The 24,449-nt window shown below is 49.8% G+C and overlaps 1 protein-coding gene and 1 long non-coding RNA gene across 2 annotated transcripts; one reads left to right on the top strand and one right to left on the bottom strand.

Annotated features, from left to right (window-relative positions):
* The first annotated feature begins 977 nt into the window (after window positions 1-977).
* LOC148125973 (uncharacterized) lies at window positions 978-3,834 on the top strand. The gene is made up of 3 exons (XR_015742536.1): window positions 978-1,117; window positions 1,663-1,854; window positions 3,442-3,834. It is a non-coding gene; the product is annotated as an uncharacterized LOC148125973 (long non-coding RNA).
* A 9,735-nt stretch (window positions 3,835-13,569) lies between these two features.
* On the bottom strand, window positions 13,570-24,216 carry LOC148125972 (carboxypeptidase inhibitor SmCI-like). Its single transcript, XM_087931961.1, has 7 exons — window positions 24,002-24,216; window positions 20,241-20,438; window positions 18,634-18,780; window positions 17,925-18,080; window positions 17,555-17,692; window positions 17,287-17,469; window positions 13,570-13,755 (listed from the first exon to the last, which is right to left on the bottom strand). The coding sequence occupies exons 1-7, from the start codon at window positions 24,114-24,116 to the stop codon at window positions 13,739-13,741; spliced, it is 954 nt and encodes a 317-aa protein (XP_087788087.1). The 5' UTR covers window positions 24,117-24,216; the 3' UTR covers window positions 13,570-13,738.
* Between the last annotated feature and the right edge of the window lie 233 nt (window positions 24,217-24,449).

The following is a 24,449-nucleotide window of genomic DNA, read 5'->3' as shown; positions in this document are numbered from 1 at the left end:
CCTTTCGCTCCTCTTTTATTCCCTCTGGGAGGGGCCATTCACCGTCCACCTGTGGCTTTACTCCCGAGTCGACCCTTGTTCCTTAGCTGTTCCCTTCTCCTGGCAGCTCTGTGCATGAGCACACTGGGAACAGGCTCCAGCCGTTCTTCTTCCTCACTGATCTCCAACTCTGAAAGCAGCTGATAACTGTCGGATGGCCCTGGCTCCATCTCTGCCTCTGATGCAGAGCCCTTGTCAGAGCCTTCCCCAGACTCCAGGCCTCGCCCAGGCTCCTCCCCAACTTCCTCACTGTCCGAGTCTGCCGCCAGCTTCACCTAGCCGTTGGTGGGCCACAACACTAGGTCCCGTAGTGTCCCCAAGACCCAATTCTCTTTGTCCCTCAATGACCTCTGGCTTCTTATATCCCAGACCTCACCAGCTTAGAAGGTGACTTTCCCACACTCAAGCCCAGGCCAGGCCAAACAATAATGCTGCTGGGAGAGAGGAGAACCAAGAAGAACCAGGATGTGGCTTTTTGATGCCTCCACAATTCCTTTAACCCCCAGAGTCCTTCTGTGTTTTGGTCTATAGACACATCATCATTGCATTGAACTGAATTGCAGAACCGAAGAAGCTTCTTGGATGAGAAGCGAAATTTTCAAGGGAAGTTTTGAAGGGAAAGAAGAAAAAAAACCTCTAAGAAAACCCAGTTGCCCTTTGGAAAAGCACCTCTGGGACTGCCAGGGGTCACCTAATGAGCCACTTGGCCTCTAGGTGGCAGGTGCCCCCCCCACCCCGAGAGCCGGGGAGCTGGCAGTGATGGATGGGGGGTGGCCGGGGGCAGCCCAGTGCCTGGGTGACGGATGGGAGCTGCCGGCAGCTGACACAGCCAATCCCTTCGGAGCAGGGCAGTGATAGATGCTAATTCTAATTTTAAATATCGGCAGCTGAATTCCTCCAGAGAAGCAGCGACACAGAATTTAGGGCACAGCTGCTAAGTTCAGATAAGGTGCAAAAATTTATCCCCGTGTGCAGAATATTTCTTAATAACGAAAATTGGGTGACGGATGCTGCTGTCATCGGAATATAATCTCCACGGTTGGAGCCCTTCAACTCCAGAGTTGTCTCTGGGTGGCTTGTGAGTACGGGGCCCTGTGTGAGCAAGTGTGTGTGTCTCTCTCTGTGAGTGTGTGTGTGTGTGTGTGTGTGTGTGTCAGAGAGACAGAGGAGGAGGGCTGGATAATAGTGAGATTTCTCCTTGATTTGCAGGATATCTCTCTCCCCCTCCTGTCTTCCTGCAGTGAGTGACAGACCCTGGGCCCCCCCTGAAGGAAAGTGGGCAATGCAGAGGGGAGGGGAGAGGCCAGGCCAAGTTGTAAGTGCTGCCTTAAAGGAATTGGAGGCCCATCTGGTCACTACAGGCTGGACTGGATCCCTGCTCTGTCTGGATTCACTCACGATGCTTCCTCCCACCTCCTCTGATCCAGGGCAAGAGATCCTGGGCAGATTCCCACCCCCTCTGACCCCCTTCCAAGCATGCCTGTATGATGTAACAGGAAACAGCATTGGAAGGGACCCCAGAGGTCTTCTAGTCCAGTCCTCTGCCCAAGCCAGTATCCTTGCACCAAATGGCTGTCCAGTCTCTTCTACTTCACTTTCAACCGTCTCTTTGGGACGGTTTAGATCCGATAGGACTGTCCAGGAGCAAAGATATCGGCAGCGATCTCAGACCTTCAAGATCTCATGCCGTATCGTCGCGACGCCAGCTCCGCCCCAGCCCGGCTGTCCAGTCTCTTCTTGAAAACCTCTAGTGATGGAGCACTCAACAACTTCTAGTGGCAAGCCATTCCACTGATTAACTGTTCTCAATGTCAGGTAACTTCTCCTTATTTCCAGGTTGAATCTCTCCTTGTTCCATTTCCATCCATTATTCCTTCTCTGGCCTTCAGGTGCTTTGGAGAATAGCTTGACCCCTTCCTCCTCCTCTCTGGGGCAGCCCCTCAAATATTGGAAGGCTGCTCTCCTGATGGCAGGAAATACGACTTCCGCAATAACAGAGGGGTCAATGTCTGGAATCCTCTCCCTGACTCTGGGGTTTCTTCCCCAAACCCCCAAAACTTTAACCTTGGACTGTCTACTATTGACCTCACCCCTTTCCTAAGAGGTGTCTGTAGGGGGCGTGCATAAGCGCACCAATCATGCCTACCGTCCCCGTCCTATTGTTTCTTTTATTTTTCTTAAATGTATCCATGTATTCATAACCATGTTTTTACTTATGCCTGTTATCTTGTAATTGCTTGACAAATCAAATAAATATAAATAAAATAAAGAATAGAATAGAATAAAATAAAATAGAAATTAGCATAGAGTAGAGTAGAGTAGAGTAGAGTAGAGTAGAGTAGAGTAGAGTAGCGTAGCGTAGCGTAGCATAGCATAGCATAGCATAGGAGTTCTTTATTGGCCAAGTGTGATTGGACCCACAAGGAATTTGTCGTTGATGACCCCAATGGGAGGCTCAGCTGTCGGGGTCCGAGTGGGGCCTGGAGCCCCCTCGATTTGGCTTCCAGGGAGACACCGTCCCTCCCCGGCCCACAGGGGGGTGGGCTCAGGTTCCTGGAGGATACAGAGCCAAGCCATGGGTGACAGCAGCATCTCCGCCGACAAGATTGGTGAACCAGGCAGGAAACGGTTCATCGGTTGGAAATGTTTAATCTTCCATTTGACCTTATCAAAAGTTTATTTGCACTGGGATTCAGAATTAAGTTTCCTTAAATCATCTGCCGCTGATTTTACACCGACTTAATTTCTCCGTGTTCGAAGGAGCTTATGGTTGCTTTCTGCCCGCCCGGGAAGAAGGAACAGAGAATGGCAGGGATGGAAGGGGCCACAGAGGTCTTCTAGTCCAGCCCCCTGCCCAAGCAGGCAACCCTACATCTTTTCAGACAAGTGGCTGCCCAGTCTCTTCTTAAAAACTTCCAGTGACAACTTCCAGTCACAACTTCCAGAGGCAAGCAGTTCCACTGGTTCATTGTGTAATACTCTGTGTGTATGGTGTGTAGAGTGCATGTGTGTGTGTGTGTCTGTGTCCGTGTGTGTCTGTGTGTGTCCTCGGCTGGCACATCTCTGATTTGCAGGGCTTCTTTATTTTATTTTTATTTATTTTATTTGATTTGTCAATTGTTTACAAGATAATAAGCATAACCCCCCCCCCCACCCTTTAGCCACGTAACGCTCCAGGTGGGCATCCTTCCATCCTCACCATCACGGGAGCAATGCCAGCCAGCCGGGCCCTGCCAGCTTGGCGCACCCCCTGCAGGCGGAGGGGCCCCCGTGCATTGGCAGGTCTGCCAGGGAACAAAGCCTCAATCAAACCCCTTGATTGGGGCCGCAGGTGGCACCACCCCCGTCTCGCCTGCGCCCGTTCTGGGTGGCGGGATTTAATCACCGGCCTCTTTTGTGCAGGTGCCAACAGCTGCTGCCTCTTCCGGATTCCTGGGAGAAAAAGGCTGCAGGGTGGATCTTCCAGGACAAGAAAAGATTTCAAAGGCTGGGAAGCCAGGTGGATTGTTTTTAGGATCTCTGGGAGGATTTATCCCAATATATACATGTATATTTTTTTTGAAGGCCTTGGATGGGCCGTCCTCGACTTACAACCACCACCGAGCCCAGACTTTCTGGGACTAAGCCAGTTTTGCCCTGTTTTATGACTTCTCTTGCCACCGTTGCTAAGTGTAGTTCTTTAGAAGAGGTAGCCCTTGCCTTACAAACGTTCGTTTAGTGACCGTTCAAAGCTACAACGACACTGAAAAAAGTGAACTGACGACTGTTTTTCACAGGTACGACCGTTGCAACCTCCCCGGGCTCAAAATTTGGGGGCTTGGCAACTGACTCATACTTACAATGGTGGCAGGGCTCTGGGGTCACGTGACCCCCTTTTGGGACGTTCTGACAAGCCGAGTCAATGGGGAAGGCAGAATTGCTGAACAAACATGTGACGAACTTAATGTCAACTCATCAAACACTCCTCGGCCTGTTTTAGTAGTTGCCAAAAAAAGAGGTGGGGGGCAGGGGGGGAAATGAAGGCAACCTGGAAGAGCCATGCAGCAGTTTGGAAGCGGAAGTACATTCCAACTCTTATCTTTAAAAGATTGTAACTAAACTACCAGAGCTTTTCCCCGCGAATATATTTCATTGGAGAACGTGATTGATGACATCCAGCCTGTGAAGGTGCTCAATGGTTTATGACACACCCAGGGGGGAGGGAGGGAGAACCAAGCTCCCAGGGGAGTGTAAATGAGGTAGGGCAGAGTTGGCTTCATACAGGGCAGGGCCACGATGTCACCTCTAATGGATCCTTTGAAGTTTTTTGAAGTTTGGCTCAAGAATCATGATTTCATTTGGGTGATTGCTGGAATCCTGACATAGGGCTTATTTTAGGGGGAAGTCTTATTTTTTTTCTATGTATTGCTTGTGGCAGGGAAGGCGGCTGCATTGCTGCTGTGAGGCGGGAGCGTGGAACTGCCCCACACGCCCCACACTAGGTTACCTCAGGGCCCCCGCAGCCCGGCCACCCACGCTCCATGACACTTGACTTGCCTTGCGGCACCAGTTCTGACATCCCTGTCTAGCAGGAGCCTGTGTGGCTGCCACAGTGTCAACTCATCAAACATTCCTAGGCCTGTTTTAGTAGTTGCCATAAAAAAAAAGGTGGAGGAGATGAGGAAGGAAATCCAGAAGAGCCGTGCAGCAGTTTGGAAGCGGAAGTACCTTCCAACTCTTCTCTTTAAAAGAGTGTAACTAAACCACCAGAGCTTTTGCCCAGTGAATGTACTTAATTGGAGAATGTGATTGATGACACCCAGCCTGTGAAGGTGCTTAATGGGAGAACCTGGTTTCTGAGACACCCAGGGGGGAAACAGGGTCCCAGGGGACTGGAAATGAGGTAGGGAAGAGTTGGCTTCATGCAGGGCGGGGCCAGCATGTCGCCTCTAATGAATCCTTTGAATTTTTTTGAAGTTTGGCTCGAGAATCATGATTTCATTAGGGCGATTGCTGGAATCCCGACACTTAACACCTGCTGTGATTCACTTAACAACCATGGCAAAAAATGTTGCAAAATGGGGCAAGACTCCCTTCATCCATGTTTCACTTAGCAACAGAAACGTTGGGCTCAATTGGGGTCGTATGTCCAGGACTAACCCAGTTGTAAAAGCGAATCTGGCTCCCCCATGGCCTTTGCTTGTCAGGACGCAAAAAGGGGGAATTGCATGATCCTGGGACACTGTGACGGTCGTAAATAGGAACCAATGGCCAAGCGTCCGAATTCTGATCATGTGACCATGGGGATTCCACAATGGTCATAAGTGTGAAACACAAGGCTGCCTGGGGGATTCTGGGAGTTGAAGTCCACAAGTCTTATGGCAGAGTATATTCATGAACTGGAATAGAGTATGGTAACAAGGTCAGCCAATGAATAAGCATAGGAACTAAGTCAGCCAATGAGGACTGTTTGGAAACTGAAACTGGAAGGAGCCTAGGCTGGAAACTGAAATTAGAAGTAACTTAGGCATAGCTCCATGTTAAGCTCTGCAGCTATGTGAAACTCTGAGTCGGTCTATTGAAGATGAAACTAACTTGCTTGCTTGCTGAAGACCGGAGCTCTGCTCTGAACTTGCTACATGTTTCCGTTTGAGTTTGCTCCCTGTTGGAGAAACCGACAACTGGTTTGTAAAATCTACTTATGTTTATAAAGATGTGAAATGAAGCATCGGCCATCTGTGTTTATTTTTCTGGCACTGAATGATCACTGCAAAACTCTCAGTTATCTTAGAGGGGCTGAATTTGGAGACCCCCTGTTCTAAAGCCTCCTCCGAGGAGAGCAGAATGAGAAGAAGAAAGGTAGACTTCCTCGTTCTCCGATGCTCTCTTCCTTAAAAAAAAAAAAAAAAATGGGAAGTTTCACAGTCGCTTGCTGGTTTCAAGGCTGAAATATCAAACATCTGTTTTTGGCAAAGCCAGTTGACCCCCCCCCCCTCAAAAAAAAAGACCTTAAGGGAGGGCCGTGTCCCTTGATGGAGGTTGGCAAAGGGCAGGGATCTCTCTCCATCCCATCCTCCCCGGCGAGGCACATTGTCCCGGGAACAAATCTCTCCTTTGCAGCTGGCGGCGTGGGGGGCAGATGGCCGGGGTGGGATGTTGGGGACGGGGGGTCAGCCAGCGATCATCTTCTCCCCCGTGAAATGCCAACCCGGCTGGCTGATGGATGCCAGCAGAGAGACTCCCTTTTGCGGGGAGCATCTCAAAGGGGCTAATTCAAACCCTATTAATATTTATGCCTCCGCGAGGAGACCGATAGCTCCTATCAGGCGGCTATTAAGCCTTATCGCCTTAGCCAGGCGGGACTTTGGGGGCAACGAGAAGCCAATTTAATTGCAGGAGAGGGTGGCAGGAGGGGCCGATAAGACCAGCCAGTTGACAGCCGGAGGAGGCTCCCCGACAGGTCTTGGGGGGGCGGGTGATAAGGCAACCCCCACCCCCCCAAGAAGTCTCAGGATTGGACAGCCCGGTTGGCTGGCTTCTCATGAATAATAATCATTTCTTCTTCCCAAGGCCAAGCACGAGAAAGCAGGGATATTAAAACCGGCGTTCCTGCTCACAGGCGGCAGCGATAATTAAACATTTACCAATAAAACCCTCGGTATTAAAATTTCGACGAAAAGGTAAACAAACCGTTCCCAGCTAAAGGCTAAACTGGGGAAACGAAAAAGAAAACAGATTTTGTAACTGTGGCTGTGGTAGCCCTTTTGAAACAGCAACCGGGGTGTTCGTACTTCTCCAGAAAGAATTAAACGCACTTATAAAGACTGGGGTTTATTCAGATTTTACTACCAGCGGATGGGAAGGACAGCGAGCCGGGCGGGTGGCTCCACCTGGCCGACTTTAAGTTCCGCGACTTCAGCTCCAAGACTTCCCCAGCCGGTATGGGCCAATCACCAGGAGACGGGGAGTTCTAGTCCTGCCTTAGGCATGAAAGCCGGCTGGGTGAATTTGGTCCAATCACCAGGAGACGGGGAGTTCTAGTTCTACCTTAGGCATAAAAGCCGGCTGGGTGAATTTGGTCCAATCACCAGGAGACGGGGAGTTCTTGTCCTGCCTTAGGCATAAAAGCCAGCTGGGTGAATTTGGTCCAATCACCAGGAGACGGGGAGTTCTAGTTCTACCTTAGGCATAAAAGCCGGCTGGGTGAATTTGGTCCAATCACCAGGAGACGGGGAGTTCTAGTTCTACCTTAGGCATAAAAGCCAGCTGGGTGATTTTGGGCCAATCACCAGGAGACGGGGAGTTCTAGTTCTACCTTAGGCATAATAGTCAGGTGGGTGAATTTGGTCCAATCACCAGGAGACGGGGAGTTCTAGTTGTGGGGGAGAGAGGAGGAGGAAGGAGCATCGGGTCTGTTCACTGCCTTGAGTTACAACTGGGGCAGCTTTTAATAGCTGTGCAAAGACAGAAAGCCAACTTTCCCCTCTGCTAAAGGTTTTGCCCCACCTAAGGGGTCTCTGTGCACAGCCCCTGCCCCACCTGGAGGAGGCAGACGCAGCCCCCTGCGGAGCCCTGGACCCCTCCTCTTCCTCCGAAGCCTTTTCATGTCCCTTGCATGTGGCGCTGCTGCCCTCTAGTGGACAGATGCTGCCTGCGGAGAGTGGGGGGCCCCCTTTGGGTGTGTTGTGTGTGAATGTGACATCCGACTTTGTCAGAGGAATCATTTGGGGTTCCAACTCCAAGAATGAATCGAAAGGAGATCCAGACAGCTGCGAGGAAAGAAGAATTTATTTATTCCTAAAAGCAGAACGGTTGGCCTTTCACGAGCAGAACGAAAATAGGGTTCAGCAGGAGATTTTTATAGGGGGAGCTTCTCCGAGGTGTGGAAGGTCTGCATAGTGAGGTGTGTGTGTGTGTGTGTGTGTATGTGTGTAGGTATGCCACCTATGAGGTTTATTCTCGTGTCCCCGCAGTTCTGCTGTGAGGTCTGGTTTAATTATCTCTGTGTTTGCAGATCTTATCCTTTGATATAGAGATTAGATCTGCATCGCTTTTGGGTGGGTGGGGTGGGGGTTTGAGGAAGTTTGAGTAAAAGATATTCCCCAATTTGCTGTTTTTAACTTGATTAATTTTAGTTTTAGCTTGATCGTTAATTATCTGGTGGAGTCACCGATTCTGAGATTGTTGCAGATTCTGTTAATGTTTGAACGAAAGATGGATGCAACGTGAAGAGTAAAATATATTTGGATATAAAACTTCTCACATTGCGAGGCAGGAGATGCTGGGGGGGGCGTTGAATTTTGGGCGCCTTTAGCTATCACCCACAGGGATGGTGGTGGTGGGGAAACAAAAGCCTTGCCTGCATCCTCTTTCGGGGACCTTCAGGGTTAGGGAGGGGTTTGCAAGGCCTGGGATTTGTCGTCTGGTTTTTGAAATGATTGCAAGCCAAAACTTACAAAAGAAAACAATGGTTAATTTTTATTTTACTACTTTGCAAAGAGGGTGTGTATCACATACTCGCAGGTACAGTGGACACACCTTAACAGATCACAGATAACCAGAGTCAGAAGGGACCTTGTAGGTCATCTAGTCCAACCCCCACCCAAGCGGGAGACCCTACCCCATTTCTGAGAGATGGGAATCCAATCTCTTCTTGAAAGTCTCCAGTGATGGCGCTCCCACAACTTCCGAGGGCAACTTTTGTTCTGTGGGTTGATGGTTCTCGCTGTCAGAAAATCCCTCCTTATTTTTAGGTTGAATCTCTCCTTGATCAGTTTCCATCCACTGTTCCTTGTCTGGTCTTCAAAGGTGCTTTGAAGAATAGCTTGACCCCCTTCCTCCTCCTCCTCTCTGTGGCAGCCCCTCAAATATTGGAAGACTGCAGTGGTCAGATTCAGCCAGTTCGCACCACTTTGGGAGAACCGGCTCTTAACTTTCTGAACAGTTTGGTAAACTGGTTGTTGGAAGAAATCATTAGGGCAGAGAACCAGTTGTTAAATTATTTGAATCCCACCTCTGGAAGGCTGCTCTCCTGTCTCCCCTGGTCCTTCTCTTCCCTAGATTAGTCAGGCCCAGTTCTTGTAACTGTTCTTCAGAGATAGATAGATAGATAGATAGATAGATAGATAGATAGATAGATAGATAGATAGATAGATAGATAGATAGATAGATATTGTAGACATGAAGATAGATAGATAGATAGATAGATAGATAGATAGATAGATAGATAGATAGATAGATAGATAGATAGATAGATAGATAGATATTGTAGACATGAAGATAGATAGATAGATAGATAGATAGATAGATAGATAGATAGATAGATAGATAGATAGATAGATAGATAGATAGATGATAGAATAGATAGCTTGGCTCCCCCTCCTCTCTGTGGCAGCCCCTCAAATATTGGAAGGATGCTCTCCTGTCTCCCCTGCTCCTTCTCTTCCCTAGACTAGCCAAGCCCAGTTCCTGCAACCGTTCATCGTAGGTTTGAGCCTCCAGTCCCCTAATCATCCTGGTTGCTCTTCTCTGCCCTCTTTCTAGAGTCTCAACACCTTTTTAAAGCCATCAAAATACTTTATATACTATATTCCCCATCACTGTCATGGGGGCTGGGGGAGGGGCGGGGTGGGTTAGGCAACCAAAACTAGGGAGGACATTTGGCCTTTCTCCTCCTTCAGGCAACTCACTGGCTTCTGGGGTTTACTGTCCACCGGTCCACTCTCTTTTAGTGGACAATTACTTAAACCTGAGCCAACCATGTGTGGCAGCTGCCTTGGTGGTATAAACAGAGGCATAGAGTCCAAATCACGTGAAGTGTCAGTACCACTTTGTAAAGCCCAAGTAAAGCCACACCTGGAATCCTGGAGCCAGTTTTGGTCACCACGTTACAAACAAGATGTTGAGGCTTTGGAAAAAGTGCAGAGAAGAGCAACTAGGAGGATTCAAGGCCTGGAGGAAAAAAAAAACGAAGAACGGTTGCAGGATTTGGGTTTGGCTACTCCAGAGAAAAGAAGGACCAGGGGAGACAGGATAGCAGCATTCCAGTATTTGAGGGGCTGCCACAAAGAGGAGGAGGAAGGGGTCAACTTATTTTCTAAAGCAACTGAAGGCCGGACAAGAAACAATGGATGGAAACTGATCAAGGAGAGATTCAACCTGGAAATAAGGAGAAACTTTCTAACAGGGAGAACAATCAACCCATGGAACATGAAAGTTGCCTTCAGAAGTTGTGGGAGCTTCATCCCTGGAGGCTTTGAAGAAGAGACTGGACAAGCACTTGTCTGAATTGGGATAGGGTCTCCTGCTTGAGCAGGGGGCTGGACTAGAAGACCTTCGAAGTCCCTTCCAGCTCTATCCTGATGGATTGGTTTCCAGGAGATTCTGGACTCTGAAAATACATTCTTCCTTTCTTGGCAGCAAGATTGCAAAGAGCAAACATGCCCTCTCCTGTCGAACTCAAGCCACAGCAGGCTGAACCGAAGATTTCTGGCCAATGGCCTTTCCACAGAGTGGGCTGCTCTGCCCCCAGTCCCAGCCCTTGCTGGGACCCTCCTCAACTCCCCCTTAGCCTCTGCCCTTGTGTCCTCCTGGGCCAGACTGGAATAATGGAATAACGGAATAAGCACAGAAGCCCTTAGACCCAGCGGTTTGCAGCCTTTCTCTAAGCAGTTTCCAGACTCAGCATCCCCAATGCTGTTTGGGCTGAGGCTTTCGGTGTCCAGGGTGACTCCATCTTGGGCTCTGGTTGGGGGCAACACCTTGAAAAAGCAGGTGCAGGAATCCTGGGCTTCTGACCGGTCCCTCAATAACCATTTGGACCCAGATTGTTGGGGGCAATTTGCTGATTCTGTAAAATGCTTAGGGTTAGGGTTAGGGTTAGGGTTAGGGTTAGGGTTAGGGTTAGGGTTAGGGTTAGGGTTAGGGTTAGGGTTAGGGTTAGGGTTAGGGCCGTAAAGTGGCATACAAGTCAAGTGTTATTTCTATTTGAAATTACAACATGCCATTGTAAAATGTTGTGTCTTCCCCAACAACACGCCCAGTATAGTCCAGGGGTCTCCGACCTTGGCAACTTTAAGCCTGGAGGACTTCAACTCCCAGAATCCCCCTCAACACATGATAGTCCAGGGGCTGGCTGGGGAATCCTGGGAGTTGAAGTCCTCCAGGCTTAAAGTTGCCAAGGTCGGAGACCCCTGCTATAATCCCAAGACCACATTTTGGGAGTTCATCGACCCCTTATCTTTACAACCGGTTGCTGCAGTCATGTGTCCTGCAGTCACACACCTCCTCTTCCTCCTGTTTTCCCCACAACAACCCTGTGAGATGGGCCGGACGGAGAGAGAGGGACTGACCCCAGGTCAAAAGGTATAATAAGAGCACCTGGCTGGTCTCCTAAGTGCTAAGGAAGGAGTGGATGATGGGATCTTAGCTTTCCATGACGACTCCCTTCAAGCAATGGATGGAAACCAATCAAGGAGAGAAGCAAGCTAGAACGAAGACGGAACTTCCTGACCGTGAGAGCAATTAATCCGTTGAACAGCTTCTCTCCAGACGGTGGGAATGGTCCAACCCTGGACATTTTTAAGAAGAACCTCTACGGTCCCTTATCTGAAATGTTATAGGCTTTCCTCCCTGAGCAGGAGGTTGGACTCAAATCCCTTCTAGCTCTATTATTCTGTTAGGCAACCACCGTGTTTCCCTGAAAATAAAACCCAACCGGAAAATAAGCCCTAGCTTGGATTTCCAGATTCTTGCAATATAAGCCCTGCTCTCAGAAATCAGCCCCAGTTAAGATCGTTAGCCAGAGAGACACATTTACTACGGTATTTCCCAGGAAATAAGACATCACCTGAAAATAAGCCCTCATGCAGCTTTTGGAGCAAACATTAATATAAGGCCTGGTCTTATTTTCGGGGAAACAGAGTAGTTGGCACTTTGCTACCAGGGTGGCACCTTAAGTTTCATAGAATGGACGGTGCATAAACCCTTTGTTCACGGGGCACCCGTTCCCTTAAGGTCTCCAGTCAGGGACGTGCGTTCCAGAATAAAACAATGACTTTTTGTCTGGAACGCACCTTCTTGGTGATGCTGCCCTTCCATTGTTTTGGAAACGGCTTTTGATCTTGCACAATACCGTTGGAGAGATAGCATCGGGGAGGATATGATAGCCATCTGGTCATTCACAGAACGTTCAGTCTGGACAGCCAGGCCTGGCAGCTGGATGGAAGCTCCAGAGAAGGAGAGAGGCAAGCCACAGGCGGATTGGGTGGGCTGTCCTCTTTGTGAAGATGTTCCTCACGGAAGGTCTTCTGCTATTACCCCTCTACATCAGGGCTCTCCAAACTTGGCAGTCTTAAGCCTTGCGGACTTCAACTCCCAGAATTCTCTGTTGGCTGGGGAATTTCGGGAGTTGAAGCCCACGAGTCTCAAAGTTGCCCAGGTTGGACGTGGTGGCTGGGGAATTCTGGGAGTTGAAGTCCACAGGTTTGACATTTTCCATGTTTAGAGACACCGGATCTACACTGATCTACAATTAAGGGTGTCCACAATGAGGGGTCTCCAAAGTTGAAGATGGTGGCCATCACCATGAGATTCCAGGTCTGTCCCTCTTTATGGGCAACCTGGTTGACACCTCCCTATGGACACCTCTACTCTTCATTCTCTACTTCTTCTTCCTTTGAGGCAGCGGCAACAGGTACAAGAGTCTCCCCGCAACCTGGTATCCTCCAGGTGAGTTTCTAGGACATGCTGCTTCTGCACACCTGGAAAGGTACAGGCTGGGGGAGGAGTGCTGAGCGTGACCCATGCTAGTGTTTTTTTGTTCACTGTACAGTGAGAGCCCAGCCATTGTTTCAGCTTATCAAGGAGAACATCTGAACTCAAGGTCCCTTCCGGTTCGGTTCTATTCTATTCTATTCTATTCTATTCTATTCTATTCTATTCTATTCTATTCTATTCTATTCTATTCTATTCTATTCTATTCCATTCCATTCCATTCCATTCCAATTTATATTCTATTCTATTCTAATTTATATTCTATTCTTTTCTATTCTAATCTCTATACTATACTATACTATACTATTTTGGGGAACAGGGTATACTATACTGTACTGTACTATATACTATACAATACTAATACTATACTATACTAATATAAGACTATACTATACTAATATTAATACTATACTATACTAATATAATACAATACTATACTACACTATACTACACTATACTATACTAATACTATACTATACTAATATAATACTAATACTATACTATCTGTTGCAAGCCAGGCCAAGGGCTATTTGTACACTCTTATTTATTCCCTAATAAATCTACTTTTATTGTGGATATAAAGAGCATCTGTTAATATCTGTGTTCCCTGGGTTAACTGAGGGTCCTCCATGGGGGGTTTGTGCACAGATGGAGTCAATGTGATGTCCAACCCAACGATTCCTTACGTGTTGCAACAGCTCTGCCCACCCCCTCCATAGACAAGGGGACCTCTGCGCAAGAGATGGAAGCTTTCAACTCACAGACCAACCTGTGGGGTGCAATGAGAAAAGAGTGGCTTTATTTTGGGAGGGGGTAATGCCAGCCACTCCCCGAGGGGGCCTGAAGCCTCAGGGCAAGCGGGGCCCAGCTACGCCGGCTATGTGTCCATCCTCCTGGGCTGGAGAAGTCCGATCTTGCAGCTGAAGGGAACATCCGGTCCAGGAACTTAGTCGAAGATGGAGTCTGCGGAGAAAAAGCAAGAGGGGCACTGGGGGGAATGGGGAAGCTGTGGGGGGTGGGCACCCCCATTCATAGGAGGAGGGCCAAAATAAATAAATAAATAAAAAAGAACAGGAAGCCACAGAAAAGGCCACAAAGAGAAGGGAGCCCCGTTTTATCCGGATCAGGGATCTCTCCGCCTGTGGCTTCCAACAGATGGGAAATGCGGGAGCGGGCAAGTGGACCCAGTTTGGACCCTTGCAGTGCAGAACGTGTCCCAGGCCTGCTGTCTCCCTGCACCCCAAAGTCTTATCTGACCTCCCCAAAAGGATACAGCCAGGGGTGGGATTAAAAAAATCCCAGCAACCGGTTCACTGCCCGGTTGCGTGATGGGTGTGGCTATGATGGGTGTGGCCTACCAGAACTCCCAGAAGTCCAGAAGCGGGCCTGGTTCCAGCTTCCCGTGGGCCTCCAGAGCCCAGGAGAAGGCTGTTTTCGACCTCCCAGCAGCCCGGGGGAGGCCGTCACACCCTTGGGGATAGGAAAAATGGCCCTTCCAGAAGTACCAGGCCTCTGGAAGGGTGAAAATGGGCTCCCCCAGGCTCTGGAGGCCCCCCGGTAGCCGAAAACAGGCCCATTTTCAGACTTCCAGAAGGCCAGTTTCCCCCCAGGGTGGAGTTGGCAGGGCCAGCCAGTTGGTTGAAATAGCAGTTCAGCGAACCAGATGGAAACTGAATATCCAGTTCATCTGAACCAGTCTGAACCAAGAAAATCCCACCCTGGATTCAGTGGGTCTGGTCAGATTCTTGTAATACAGGCATTCCTGGACTTATGACTGCAATTGACCCCCAAATTTCTGTTGTAAAGTGAGATATTTGTTCAGTGACCTTTGCCCCATTTTTACGACCTTCCCTGGCACTGTTGTTAAGTGCATCACCACAGTTAAGTTACATACATGGTTATTAAGTGAATCAGGCGACTTTGCACGTCAGGAGGTTGCAAAAGGGGAATTGTGTGACCTCACCCCCCAGGACACAGCGACCGTCCTAAATATGAGCCCCTTCCCAAGCATCTAAATTTGGATCACATTACCAGGGGAATGCCTCAATCGTCATAAGTGTGAAAAATGGTCCTAAGTCCCTTTTTATTCCAGTGCCATTGTAACTTTGAATGGTCAATAAATGAAGAATCATCAGTCGTGACGGCCGTAAAATTTCTGCTGGAGGCTACTTATGTTCCCGTTGCTTGTTTCTGACACGGCTCTCTTGGCCTTCTGTGGCCAGACCCACAATCCCTGTGTGAGACCCACAAGCTGGTGGGGAAGGCCCAAGGGACTCGCCGTGGCTCAGCTAAGGTGCTCTCCCTTTCCGAAAACATTCCCGCTCAGAGATACCAAATGCACATGATCCATTTGGGCAGAGGTCCCCAACCACCAGGCTGCAGACCGGTACCGGTCTGTGGAACATTTCCTACCAGGCCGCCAGTTTGCTGGGCGCCGCCATCTTGTTTGATGAGAAAGTGCTTCCGGGTGAGCTTTTCCGGTTGGAAAGCGGCGTTTGGGTCCTGAAGGAATCCTCGCGTCTTAGTTTCATCGAAGGGGGGGCGGCGGCTTCGAATGAAACTAAGGCGCGAGGATTCTTTCAGCACCCAAGGCAAGGCGAGCCGAGCGACCGTCCCGAAGCCGTCCCGAAGCGAAGCCCATTGACAAAGGTACAAAGGAGGAGTTGAAGGTGGCGGGGAGAAGTGGGGGACGGCTGGCTGGCCGGTCGCTTGGCTCGCCTTGCCTTGCCATGCGTGCTGATGCCGGTACCGGGCCGCGGATCATTTTGTGATGCCGGTACCGAGCCGTGGCACAAAAAAGATTGGGGGCCACTGCATTTGGGGACCCTCCAAGCAGGCAGCCTGGGCAAGGACAGGGAAGGGCCCTGACCCTCTTGGCTTCCACCCGCAGAATTGCCCCTGAGACCCGCCCTGCACCCTCCCAGCTCCTGAGGGCAGACGCCTTTGGCAGACCCCCCCCTTCAGAATTTCACCCCAATCCTTTCTGCTACTGCTGGTTCGCACCGGTTTCAGAGACCCGGTTGTTAAAATTCTGTGCAGTTCAGTGAACCGGCAAATCCCACCACTGGCTAACCTGTTCATTTTTCAGCCTGTTTTCTGGGCTGTTTTGGGGCCTGGTTTTTGACCATTTTCAGGCCGGTTTTCAGGCCATTCTTGAGCCAAACAATGGCCTGAAAATGCCCCCAAACCCCCCCAAACCGCCCCCAAAATGCACAGGGGCAGGACCAGCCCGTGGTGGGATTAACCCCAAGCATCTGAATCCTACCTCTGCCTTTCAGGTGAGTGGCCAGGAGGCGGGGCTGAGTGTGATGAGTGACGTCACCCACCCAGTCCCATGACCAACCGGCCACGCCTACCTAGACAGAGAACCGATTGTTAAGTTATTCCAATCCCACCACTGGCTAAAGGGCAGGGGAGGTGGGTCTGGCTGAGGAGGGACGCATGACATAGATTTCATAAATTGTTAATTGGCATGCTTACTTTGTATTTTAAATTTAACTGATTTCTCTCTCTTTTAAAATGATGATAAGGTTTTATCAAACCAAAAAGTAAGGCTCTCCATTCTGGCAAGAAAATCCAAACAATCGCTCACTAGTAGTAACTGTGAGACAGATCTTTGTCAGAGGACTCTAATAAATGGCTTTTAAATGATCTTCTGACTCGGTGTTATATGAGAAGTTTTATATCGAAATATATTTTACACTTTATACTGTTTCCATCTTCCCTTCAAATATTAAAACAAAATGCAGGGATCTCAGAATTGGTGTCTCCACTGGATAATTGATGGCCAAGCTGAAAACTAAATTAATCAAATAAAAATAGCAAACTGGGGAAAATCTTTTACTCAAACTTCCTCAAATAAGTTACCCAGACCTAGTCCACATATCGAAGGATAAGGTCTGCAAACACAACCAATTAAATTATGCCTCCCAAAGAAATTAGGAGCTTCCAGTTCCTTGTGAATTGCATGTTCCAAAGAACAAACTCTCTCTCACACACCCACACACCCCCACACACCACTCAAGTGTCACCCTAGAATCAGCATGTGACACCCCTGGACATGTTCCCCTTATAAAAATCTCCTGCTGTACCCCATTTCTCTTCAGTTGCCCCTAAAGGCCAACCGTTTGGTTGACAGTTGTTTATTGGGAGATGGAGAGGGGCGGTGGTGGTGATTTTATGACATTAATTTATTATCTGACTCTTTATTAGTTGTATTGTTTTTATATGAGTTTTTTTTATTCTGTAAGCTGCCTTCAGTTGTCATGTGCGAACAGGTGACAATATTAAATTCCCAAATAAATAAAATACATAAAACCCAGGTGGAACCCAGGGTCAGATGTGGCTACCAGTGTACCAAACTCTGTGCCAACCGGCCTGAAAGCTGGGAGCCACCTCCCTCCTCCTGGGCCAAGCACAGGGGTGGCAGTGTCTCCAGGCACCTTCAGGGTGTAATGTGTGTCTTGGCTGCGGGGCCCACCTCACCTGGCTTACCTGGCTGGCTCCTGCTACAGACTCTGTGGCATTCGCTTCTGCTCCTGAAGTTGTTAGCATTGCCCTGGCATCCGCCATAGAAGAAAACCTGGCAGCGCCCATGGTTCGGGCTGTAGAAGTAGCGTGGTTGCAATACCTGGCAGGGTCCCGGTTCAGCGGGCAACTGGCATCGTGAACGTCGCACTGGATGGGGCAAGATGGACGTGGCATTGAGGCAGGGGCTGGGCAGAGCAGAGGGGCAAGGGAGTGAGGGCGGGGGGGGGCATACCTGGGGGCAGGCAGGAGCGGCCACAGCCATCGTAGCAGCATTTCTCCTCTGGTGGGCACTGCCGGTCATCAGTACAGGTGTGATTGCAGGGCACAAAGGTCTGCAGGACAGGCATCTTGGGGCAGGTGCCCGGGTGCTCTGGGCAGGGAGGAGAGGTGGGTTGGTGAGAACCCTCTGGGAGTGGGGCCGACGACCCCTGGATTTCCCCTGCCCACTGCCCAACCGAGCTGTCCCCTCCCTCTTTCGATGTCCTGGGAGAGGGAAACCTCTGCCATAGTGCCTCTGAGCATCAGCAGAGTGGCCAATCCTTAATTGGACACGGGGGCCCTCTCTGCTCTCCCCCCCTCTGGGGTCCCTGTTGGGGTTGTACCTTCCACGGGCAGCACACAGGACTCGAGGCAGCCGTACCGACAGCACTTCCTCCCGGGGAAGCTGAGAGCGCAGTCTGTGTCCCGGTGGCAGCTGGTCAGGCAGACGAATAGGTGGCGGCCGAGGGGGTTCCGCCGGGGGCAGTAGCCACGGATGGCTGCAGGGGGTGGGGTGGGTGGGAAAGAAAATGAGGTGGGGGCTCCCATCGCCTCGCAGGAAAGCCTGCAACCTGAACCTCATTGGAACAAGTGGCGACCAGTGGTGGGATTCAGCCGTTTTGCACCGGTTCACAAGAACCGGTTGTTAACTTTCTGAGCAGTTTTGTGAACTGGTTGTTGGAAGAAGTCATTAGAGCAGAGAACCGGATGGATCCCACCACTGGCTGCTTCTGCCTTTGGGTCTCCAGAGGCAGCCCGCCAGTCACCAAGTGAAGCACCCAATGGGAACGTAAGAGAGAGGCCAGGCCCCCTCCCTGCCCCTCTGTACCACAAACTGGGTAGTGGGGTGGTGGCACAGACGGCACCCACAAGCTGTGGACATCTGAAGGGGTACAAGGGCAGCACTCCTTCCCTGCCAACCCGCGATCTGGGTCAGAACGAAGGGCAACAGAGGTGTGGGTGGGCTGGGCTGCGGGGGGCACGGTGGGTCTGGTCTCCCCCCTTTCCTATCCCTCCCTCTCTGGGGTTGTTGGCCAGGGAGGGGAGCGCTACCTCCTGCAGGCAGGTGGCACTGCCTCCCGCATCCAGTCTCACAGCAGCGCTGGGCTCCCGGGCAACTGTCGTCCGAGGAACAGTACCGGCCACAAGTCTTGTCCGGGAAGGCTGAGGGGGGCGGACAGGAGCCAGGCCTGACTGGACCTGCAAGTGGAGGAGAAGGAGAAGGAGGCTGGGTGGATCTCCCTTCCCCCGATCCGCTTGGACCTTTGGGAGAGTCCCTGACAAGAGCCACCCTTGGCACAAGTGACAGTCACCCCCTCCTCCTCTTCCTCTCCCTCTCCCTCTCCTTCCTCCTCTTCCCCTTCCTCCTCCTCCTCCTCTTCTTCCTCCTTCTTCTCCCCACTTCTTCCTCCCCTCCTCCTCTTCCTCTTCCCCCTCTTCTTTCCCACTCCTCCTCCTGCCCTTCTCCTCTTCTTTCTCCTTCTTCCTCCCCTCCTCCCCTTCCTCTTCAATCTCTTCTTCCTCCCCCTTCCTTTCCTTCTTCCTTCTTTCCCTTCTCCTCTTCCTCCTCCCGATGCCCTGCCCCTCCTCCCCTTTCTTTTCTTCCTCCTTCTCCCCCTCCCCTCCCCTTTCCCCCTTCCCCCACAGCTGAGGGTGGGACTGGGGAGGTGGGGAGTCCAAACTCCTGAGGGGAGGACCAGCACTGCAGCCAGAGAACGCAGAGATACACCAATCGTTCGAGGAAGGGAGGGATTTGGAAATGGTGCGTGTGTGTCCGTGTGCAGCAAAAGAGACTTGCTCACTCCTCCCCCAATTATATTTCCCTCCCCAGGATTAATCAAGGAAATTGAGCAGCACACACCTGCCCCTCAGCTTGATAAAGTTGAGAGCACCAGCGTGCCCATTATCCCTTCCAACTGGTCCCATTTATTCGTACTTATTTATTATGTATATACTTATACCTGTTTATACTTATATGTTGACATGCTCTGTCCATACTTTTCTTTTCTCACACAAGCTAAACTAAATAAATAAATTTAAAAAAAGAACTGCAAATAGGCAAAAAAATTTAAATGTTCTCTCCAATTTTCACCCGCTGGCAAACTGGCACCTCAAACTCGACGGTGATGGTCTTCTGACCAAGGGAGCACTGACACCCCACACCCCAGTGGTGCCCCCTTCCACAGTTGAAAGCCAGGCAGCAGGGGTGGGATTCTACCAGGTCGCACCAGTTCTATAGAACCGGTTATTACAATTCTGCGCGGTTCGGAGAACCTGCAAATCGCACCATTGGCTGGCCCCGCTTGCAAGCAAATTTTACGTGACAAACTCAGGCGGCAGATTGCAGAAAGGTAGATCTCTGAGTGAATCTGTGATTCTGGGAGCAACTCGACCTGCTTGCCTGCTTTGCCTGATTTTGGGGTAAAAGTTGCTCTTTTTTTAATTTAAAAAAAATCAATATTTACATAAATATTTACAATATTTGCCACGCCCAGCCAGTCATGTGACCACCAAGCCACACCCACAGAACCGGTTGTTAAGAAATTTGAATCCCATCCCAGGATTGTCCACTTGGCTTCCCAGCATCCAACGAGACCCGGCCAGGCATAACCCCAAATCTTGGCCATTCTTTGAGGAATGAGTGGGGAGGGGGATCTTACCTGAGGGGGAACAGGCCCGCTCGCAGCCCCCCTGTGTCAAGAAGTTGTTCAAATTCCCTCCGCATCCTCCATAGTCGAACTCCACACACTGCCTCAGCTCCGAGTCATAATACCAACGCTTTAGCAGGGCAAGACATGAGCCGGAGACGGGAGGAAGGCTGCAAATATTTGGGAGCAAAGAAGGGAATGGACCCACACCTGCGAAAGCCAAATAACAGAAGGATAGTTTTGGAAGGGACCCCCCCGAGGTCTTCTAGTCCAGCCCCCTGCTCATGCATCATTTCAGGCCTGTCCTTTCCCCCAAAGGCAAGCGGCATCTGCCTCGGCCCACAACTCTTTGGGTCACACACCCGTGGTGGGGAGGCTGCCTGTGTCCAACCTTATTTGAACATTAGAATGGATAGATTTGTAAGGGACTTTGGAGGTCTTCTAGTCCAACCACCTGCTCAAGCAGGGGATCTTATTCTGGACAAGGGGCAGTCCAGTCTCTTTTTGGAGGTCTTTAGTGATGGAGCACGGAAGGTTGGAAGGTCGCAAAAGGGGATCCCATGACCCCAGGCTTTGCCACCATCATAAATATGAACCAGGGGTCATGTGATGACCCAAAGGGGCGTGGCACAAAGGCAACACAGTCAGATAATCAGTAGGAGTCCCTTTATTAGCTCCAACTTTGCCCCCAATGTCCTGGTTACTTTCTGGGCTGGAGAAAAACTCTCCCAGGAACAGCCTTTGGCTGCAGGGAATCAAGCCCAAAACATGGTCAACAAAATCTGTAACTATAAGTCCAATCAAGGCAAGATGAGGTAATTAGTTTGACAGGGCAGGAGCAAGAAGTCCAGATGTGAAGGAACAGCAGTAATTCAGCGAGGACGCCAGGAATGCAGATAAGCAAAGTCAACACAAGATAAACTCAGGTTTGTTCCCAGCAGCTGCCGCACTCTGCATGCATCTCTTTTAAACTCTCATTCCCAGGTGTGGATAATGAAGGGAATCAGGACCGTTTCCTCCCCTGTAAGCCAGGCAACCCACATTGCTCCTTTCTGCATTCCTCCCTAGGATGAAGAAGGGGTGGGCCTGGGTCTTCCTCTGAACTCCCTCTCCCTTGTTCTACCTCTCCCCTGCTCTGCCCAGCCGGACTTTGCCCTTCCCCAGTTTCCTCCACAGCCAACGGAGCCACACTCCCGCTCCCTGTCCGCTGCTCGTCTTCCTCCTCGGATTCAGACTCTGATAGGGGCCTGACAGGTCAAGCACCTGAATTTTGATCATGTGACCCTGGGGATGCTGCAACGGTCATAAGTCGTAGCCAAGGCAGATAAACGTATCTCGAGGCAGATAAATGGAAGCTCATCTCGGTCCCCACAATGGAGGAATAGCTGCAAAAATTGATGGAGTTAGCAGAGCTACATCGGTCCAAGAAAAAAATAATAATACTTTTATTTGTACTTGGAAATCGCTTCTGGACTTTGTGTGCAAGATGGGGAAAAATGAATTTGGGTTGATTTTGGGTTTTGCCAATATTAGAAAGATTGGTTGTTATAGAAATGGCTCATTTATACTACTACATAAAAGTATAAAGTTGAGGTTTGATGCCAATGTCTTATTTTACTGCATCAAAGAGAGTCGCAAGTCAATGCCTTTTTTCCCCTTTATTCTTTTCTCTTTCGCTCCCTTTTTCCCTTCCATATTTTCCCCACTTTTGTGTTTTCTTTCTATGCCACATTAAGGTAAAAGATAAAGGTTCCCCTTGCGGATACATGCTAGTTGTTTCTGGCTCTAGGGGATGGTGCTCATCCCTGTTACAAAGCCGAAGAAGAGCCAGCGCTGTCAGAAGACGTCTCCGTGGTCATGTGACTGGCAGAACTAAACGCCTTCGGAGGCGCACGTAGCGCTGTTCCCTTCCCACCAAAGGGATCCCTATTTTTCTACTTGCATTTTTATTACACGCTTTCGAGCTGCTAGGTTGGCAAAATCTTGGACAAGGAACGGGGAGCTCACTCCGTGATGAGGCGCTGGGGATTCGAACTGCTGAACTGCCAACCTTTCTGATAGACAAGCTCAGCATGGAAACTGACCAAGGAGAGATTCAACCTGGAAATAAGGAGAAACTTTCTGACAGTGAGAACCATCAACCCACGGAACAAAAGTTGCCCTCGGAAGTTGTGGGAGTGTCATCGCTTGAGACATTCAAAGAGATTGGACTGCCATTTGTCAGAAATGGTGTAGGGTTCCCGCTTGGGTGTGGGGGGATGGACTAGATGACCTGCAAGGTCCCTTCCAACTCTATTATTATTCTGTTATTCAGAAGTTGTGGGAGCTTCATCCCTGGAGGCTTTCAAGAAGAGACTGGGCTGCCCTCTGTCAGAAATAGTATAGGGTCTCCTGCTTAGGCAGGGGGTTAGACTAGATGACCTACAAGGTCCCTTCCAACTCTGATTATCTGTATCTGTACCTGTATCTTTCTGGACAAATGGTTGTCCAGTCTCTTCTAGAAAAACCTCCAGGGTTGAAGCATCCACATTCTTGAGGCATGCTGTTCCACTGGTTAATTTTATTTATTTATTTTTGTCAATTGCTTACAAGATAACAGGTATAAATAAAAACATAGTTATGAATACATGGATACATGTAAGAAAAATAAAAGAAACAATAGGACAGGGACGGTAGGCACGTTGGTGCACTTATGCACGTCCCCTACAGACCTCTTAGGAAAGGGGTGAGGTCAATAGTAGACAGTCTAAGGTGAAAGTTTTTGGGGTTTGGGGAAGAAACCACAGAGCCAGGTAGAGGATTCCACACACTGACCCCTCTGTTGCTGAAGTCGTATTTCCTGCAATCAAGTTTGGTGCGATTAACCTTGAGTTTGTATCTATTGTCTGCTCTTGTGTTGTTATGGTTGAAGCTGAAGTATTCATTGACCGGTAGGACATTGCAATGTATGATTTTATATACCATACTTAGTGGTGTAGTTCTAGGGGTTCTAGGTGTAGAATTTCGCGTCTGGTGGCATAAGGTCTTCTGCAACTTGCTTTCACTCCTGAGAAATTCCCCCTTAGATTAGATCGTTCTTTAATGAGATATTGTCTTCCTGCCACTTAAGTACTTCAGGAATTTACTCAATTTGCATGATTTATTTATTCCCCGGGGTTTCGTTTTTTGCTCTGATCAGAAGAGGTTTGGAGCAGCTTGCAAAAGTCACCCCCCTTCCCGAAAAGGATCAAAAAAACAATGCAAAAAGCAAAACAGTGAAACTGCAAGATCACATCGCCTATTTGCAACCCACAAACTTTGGGCCGTACGGTGTCTGCGGTGAGGGGTTGCTCATCCCAGCGGTCAGTGCCAGGACAAGCGGAAGGTTCCTGCAGCCACAGGACGCTCAGGGCTGAAGCTGACAGCCCGAGAACCTGGATCCAAGCTGCAGAAGAGGGAAGGGTGTTACTCTGGGATGCCCTCTCCCGATTTGGTAATGGAACATCTGCAGGAAAATATCTATGGAGGTTCTCACTCCTCCGAGTCATGGTTATCTCAAGGTGCTTTTTTATAAAGGCAACTGGATTTGGTTTTTATCCTTGAGGACGTTTTGCGAGGAGGAGCTGGAGGAGCTGAAGAAGCTTCTTGGAGGAGAAGTGAAACATCTTCAAAGGAAGAAAAAACAAACAAACTACAAAGCCCAGTCCAGTTGCCTTTTGAAAAAACACCTTTGGGTCTGTTGGAAAACCACCCAGCTCAAGAAAAGCTTACAAACCCCTTGCATCCTTACTCACCTAAGGGAAACTTGATAGTTCCCATGGGGAGGGTGATGGGGAACAGAGCACAGCCCGTGGAGAGGAAGAAGAGGAAGAGGAAGAGGAAGAAGAGCGGGAGGCCCAAAGGTCCCATGGTGTCCTCAAGGCTCGATTCTCTCTGTCCCTCAATCCCAGCTGGCTTTTTATATCCCGGACCTCTCCAGCTTCTAAGGTGACTTTTCCACACTCCAGCCCAGCCCAGCCCAGCCCAAACAATCACGCTGCAGCGGGGGGAGGAGAAGGGGGGGAGGGGAAGAGGGAGAAGGATCCTTGGGAGAAGAACCAGGACGTGGCTTGGGTGGAAAGGAGGAGAGGTTGACGTTGACACTCGTGGGGGCAAGGAAGAAAGTCTTCTGGCTGTGCTTCCAGTCCCCGACAAGATGCCCCGGGCAGGAGGGGTCTGGCCAAGGCTCTCGTGGAGGGCAGA

Source organism: Pseudonaja textilis, chromosome 3 (genome assembly GCF_049901715.1).
Source record: "Pseudonaja textilis isolate UNSWEBS1 chromosome 3, rPseTex1.2, whole genome shotgun sequence".
NCBI classification, from domain to species: domain Eukaryota; kingdom Metazoa; phylum Chordata; class Lepidosauria; order Squamata; family Elapidae; genus Pseudonaja; species Pseudonaja textilis.
The sequence above is the reverse complement of the archived record's forward strand: the minus strand, read 5'-3'. Positions and strand labels throughout refer to the sequence as shown.

Bases quoted from the DNA above. Each gene is read 5' to 3' on its own strand.
- LOC148125972 (XM_087931961.1), bottom strand. From the start codon at position 24,116: ATGGGACCTTTGGGCCTCCCGCTCTTCTTCCTCTTCCTCTTCCTCTTC. The intron at 20,439-24,001 runs GTGAGTAAGGAT...TGGCTTTCGCAG, and splicing joins AACTATCAAGTTTCCCTTAG to GTGTGGGTCCATTCCCTTCT. The intron at 17,693-17,924 runs GTACAACCCCAA...CTCCCTGCCCAG, and splicing joins CTGTGTGCTGCCCGTGGAAG to AGCACCCGGGCACCTGCCCC.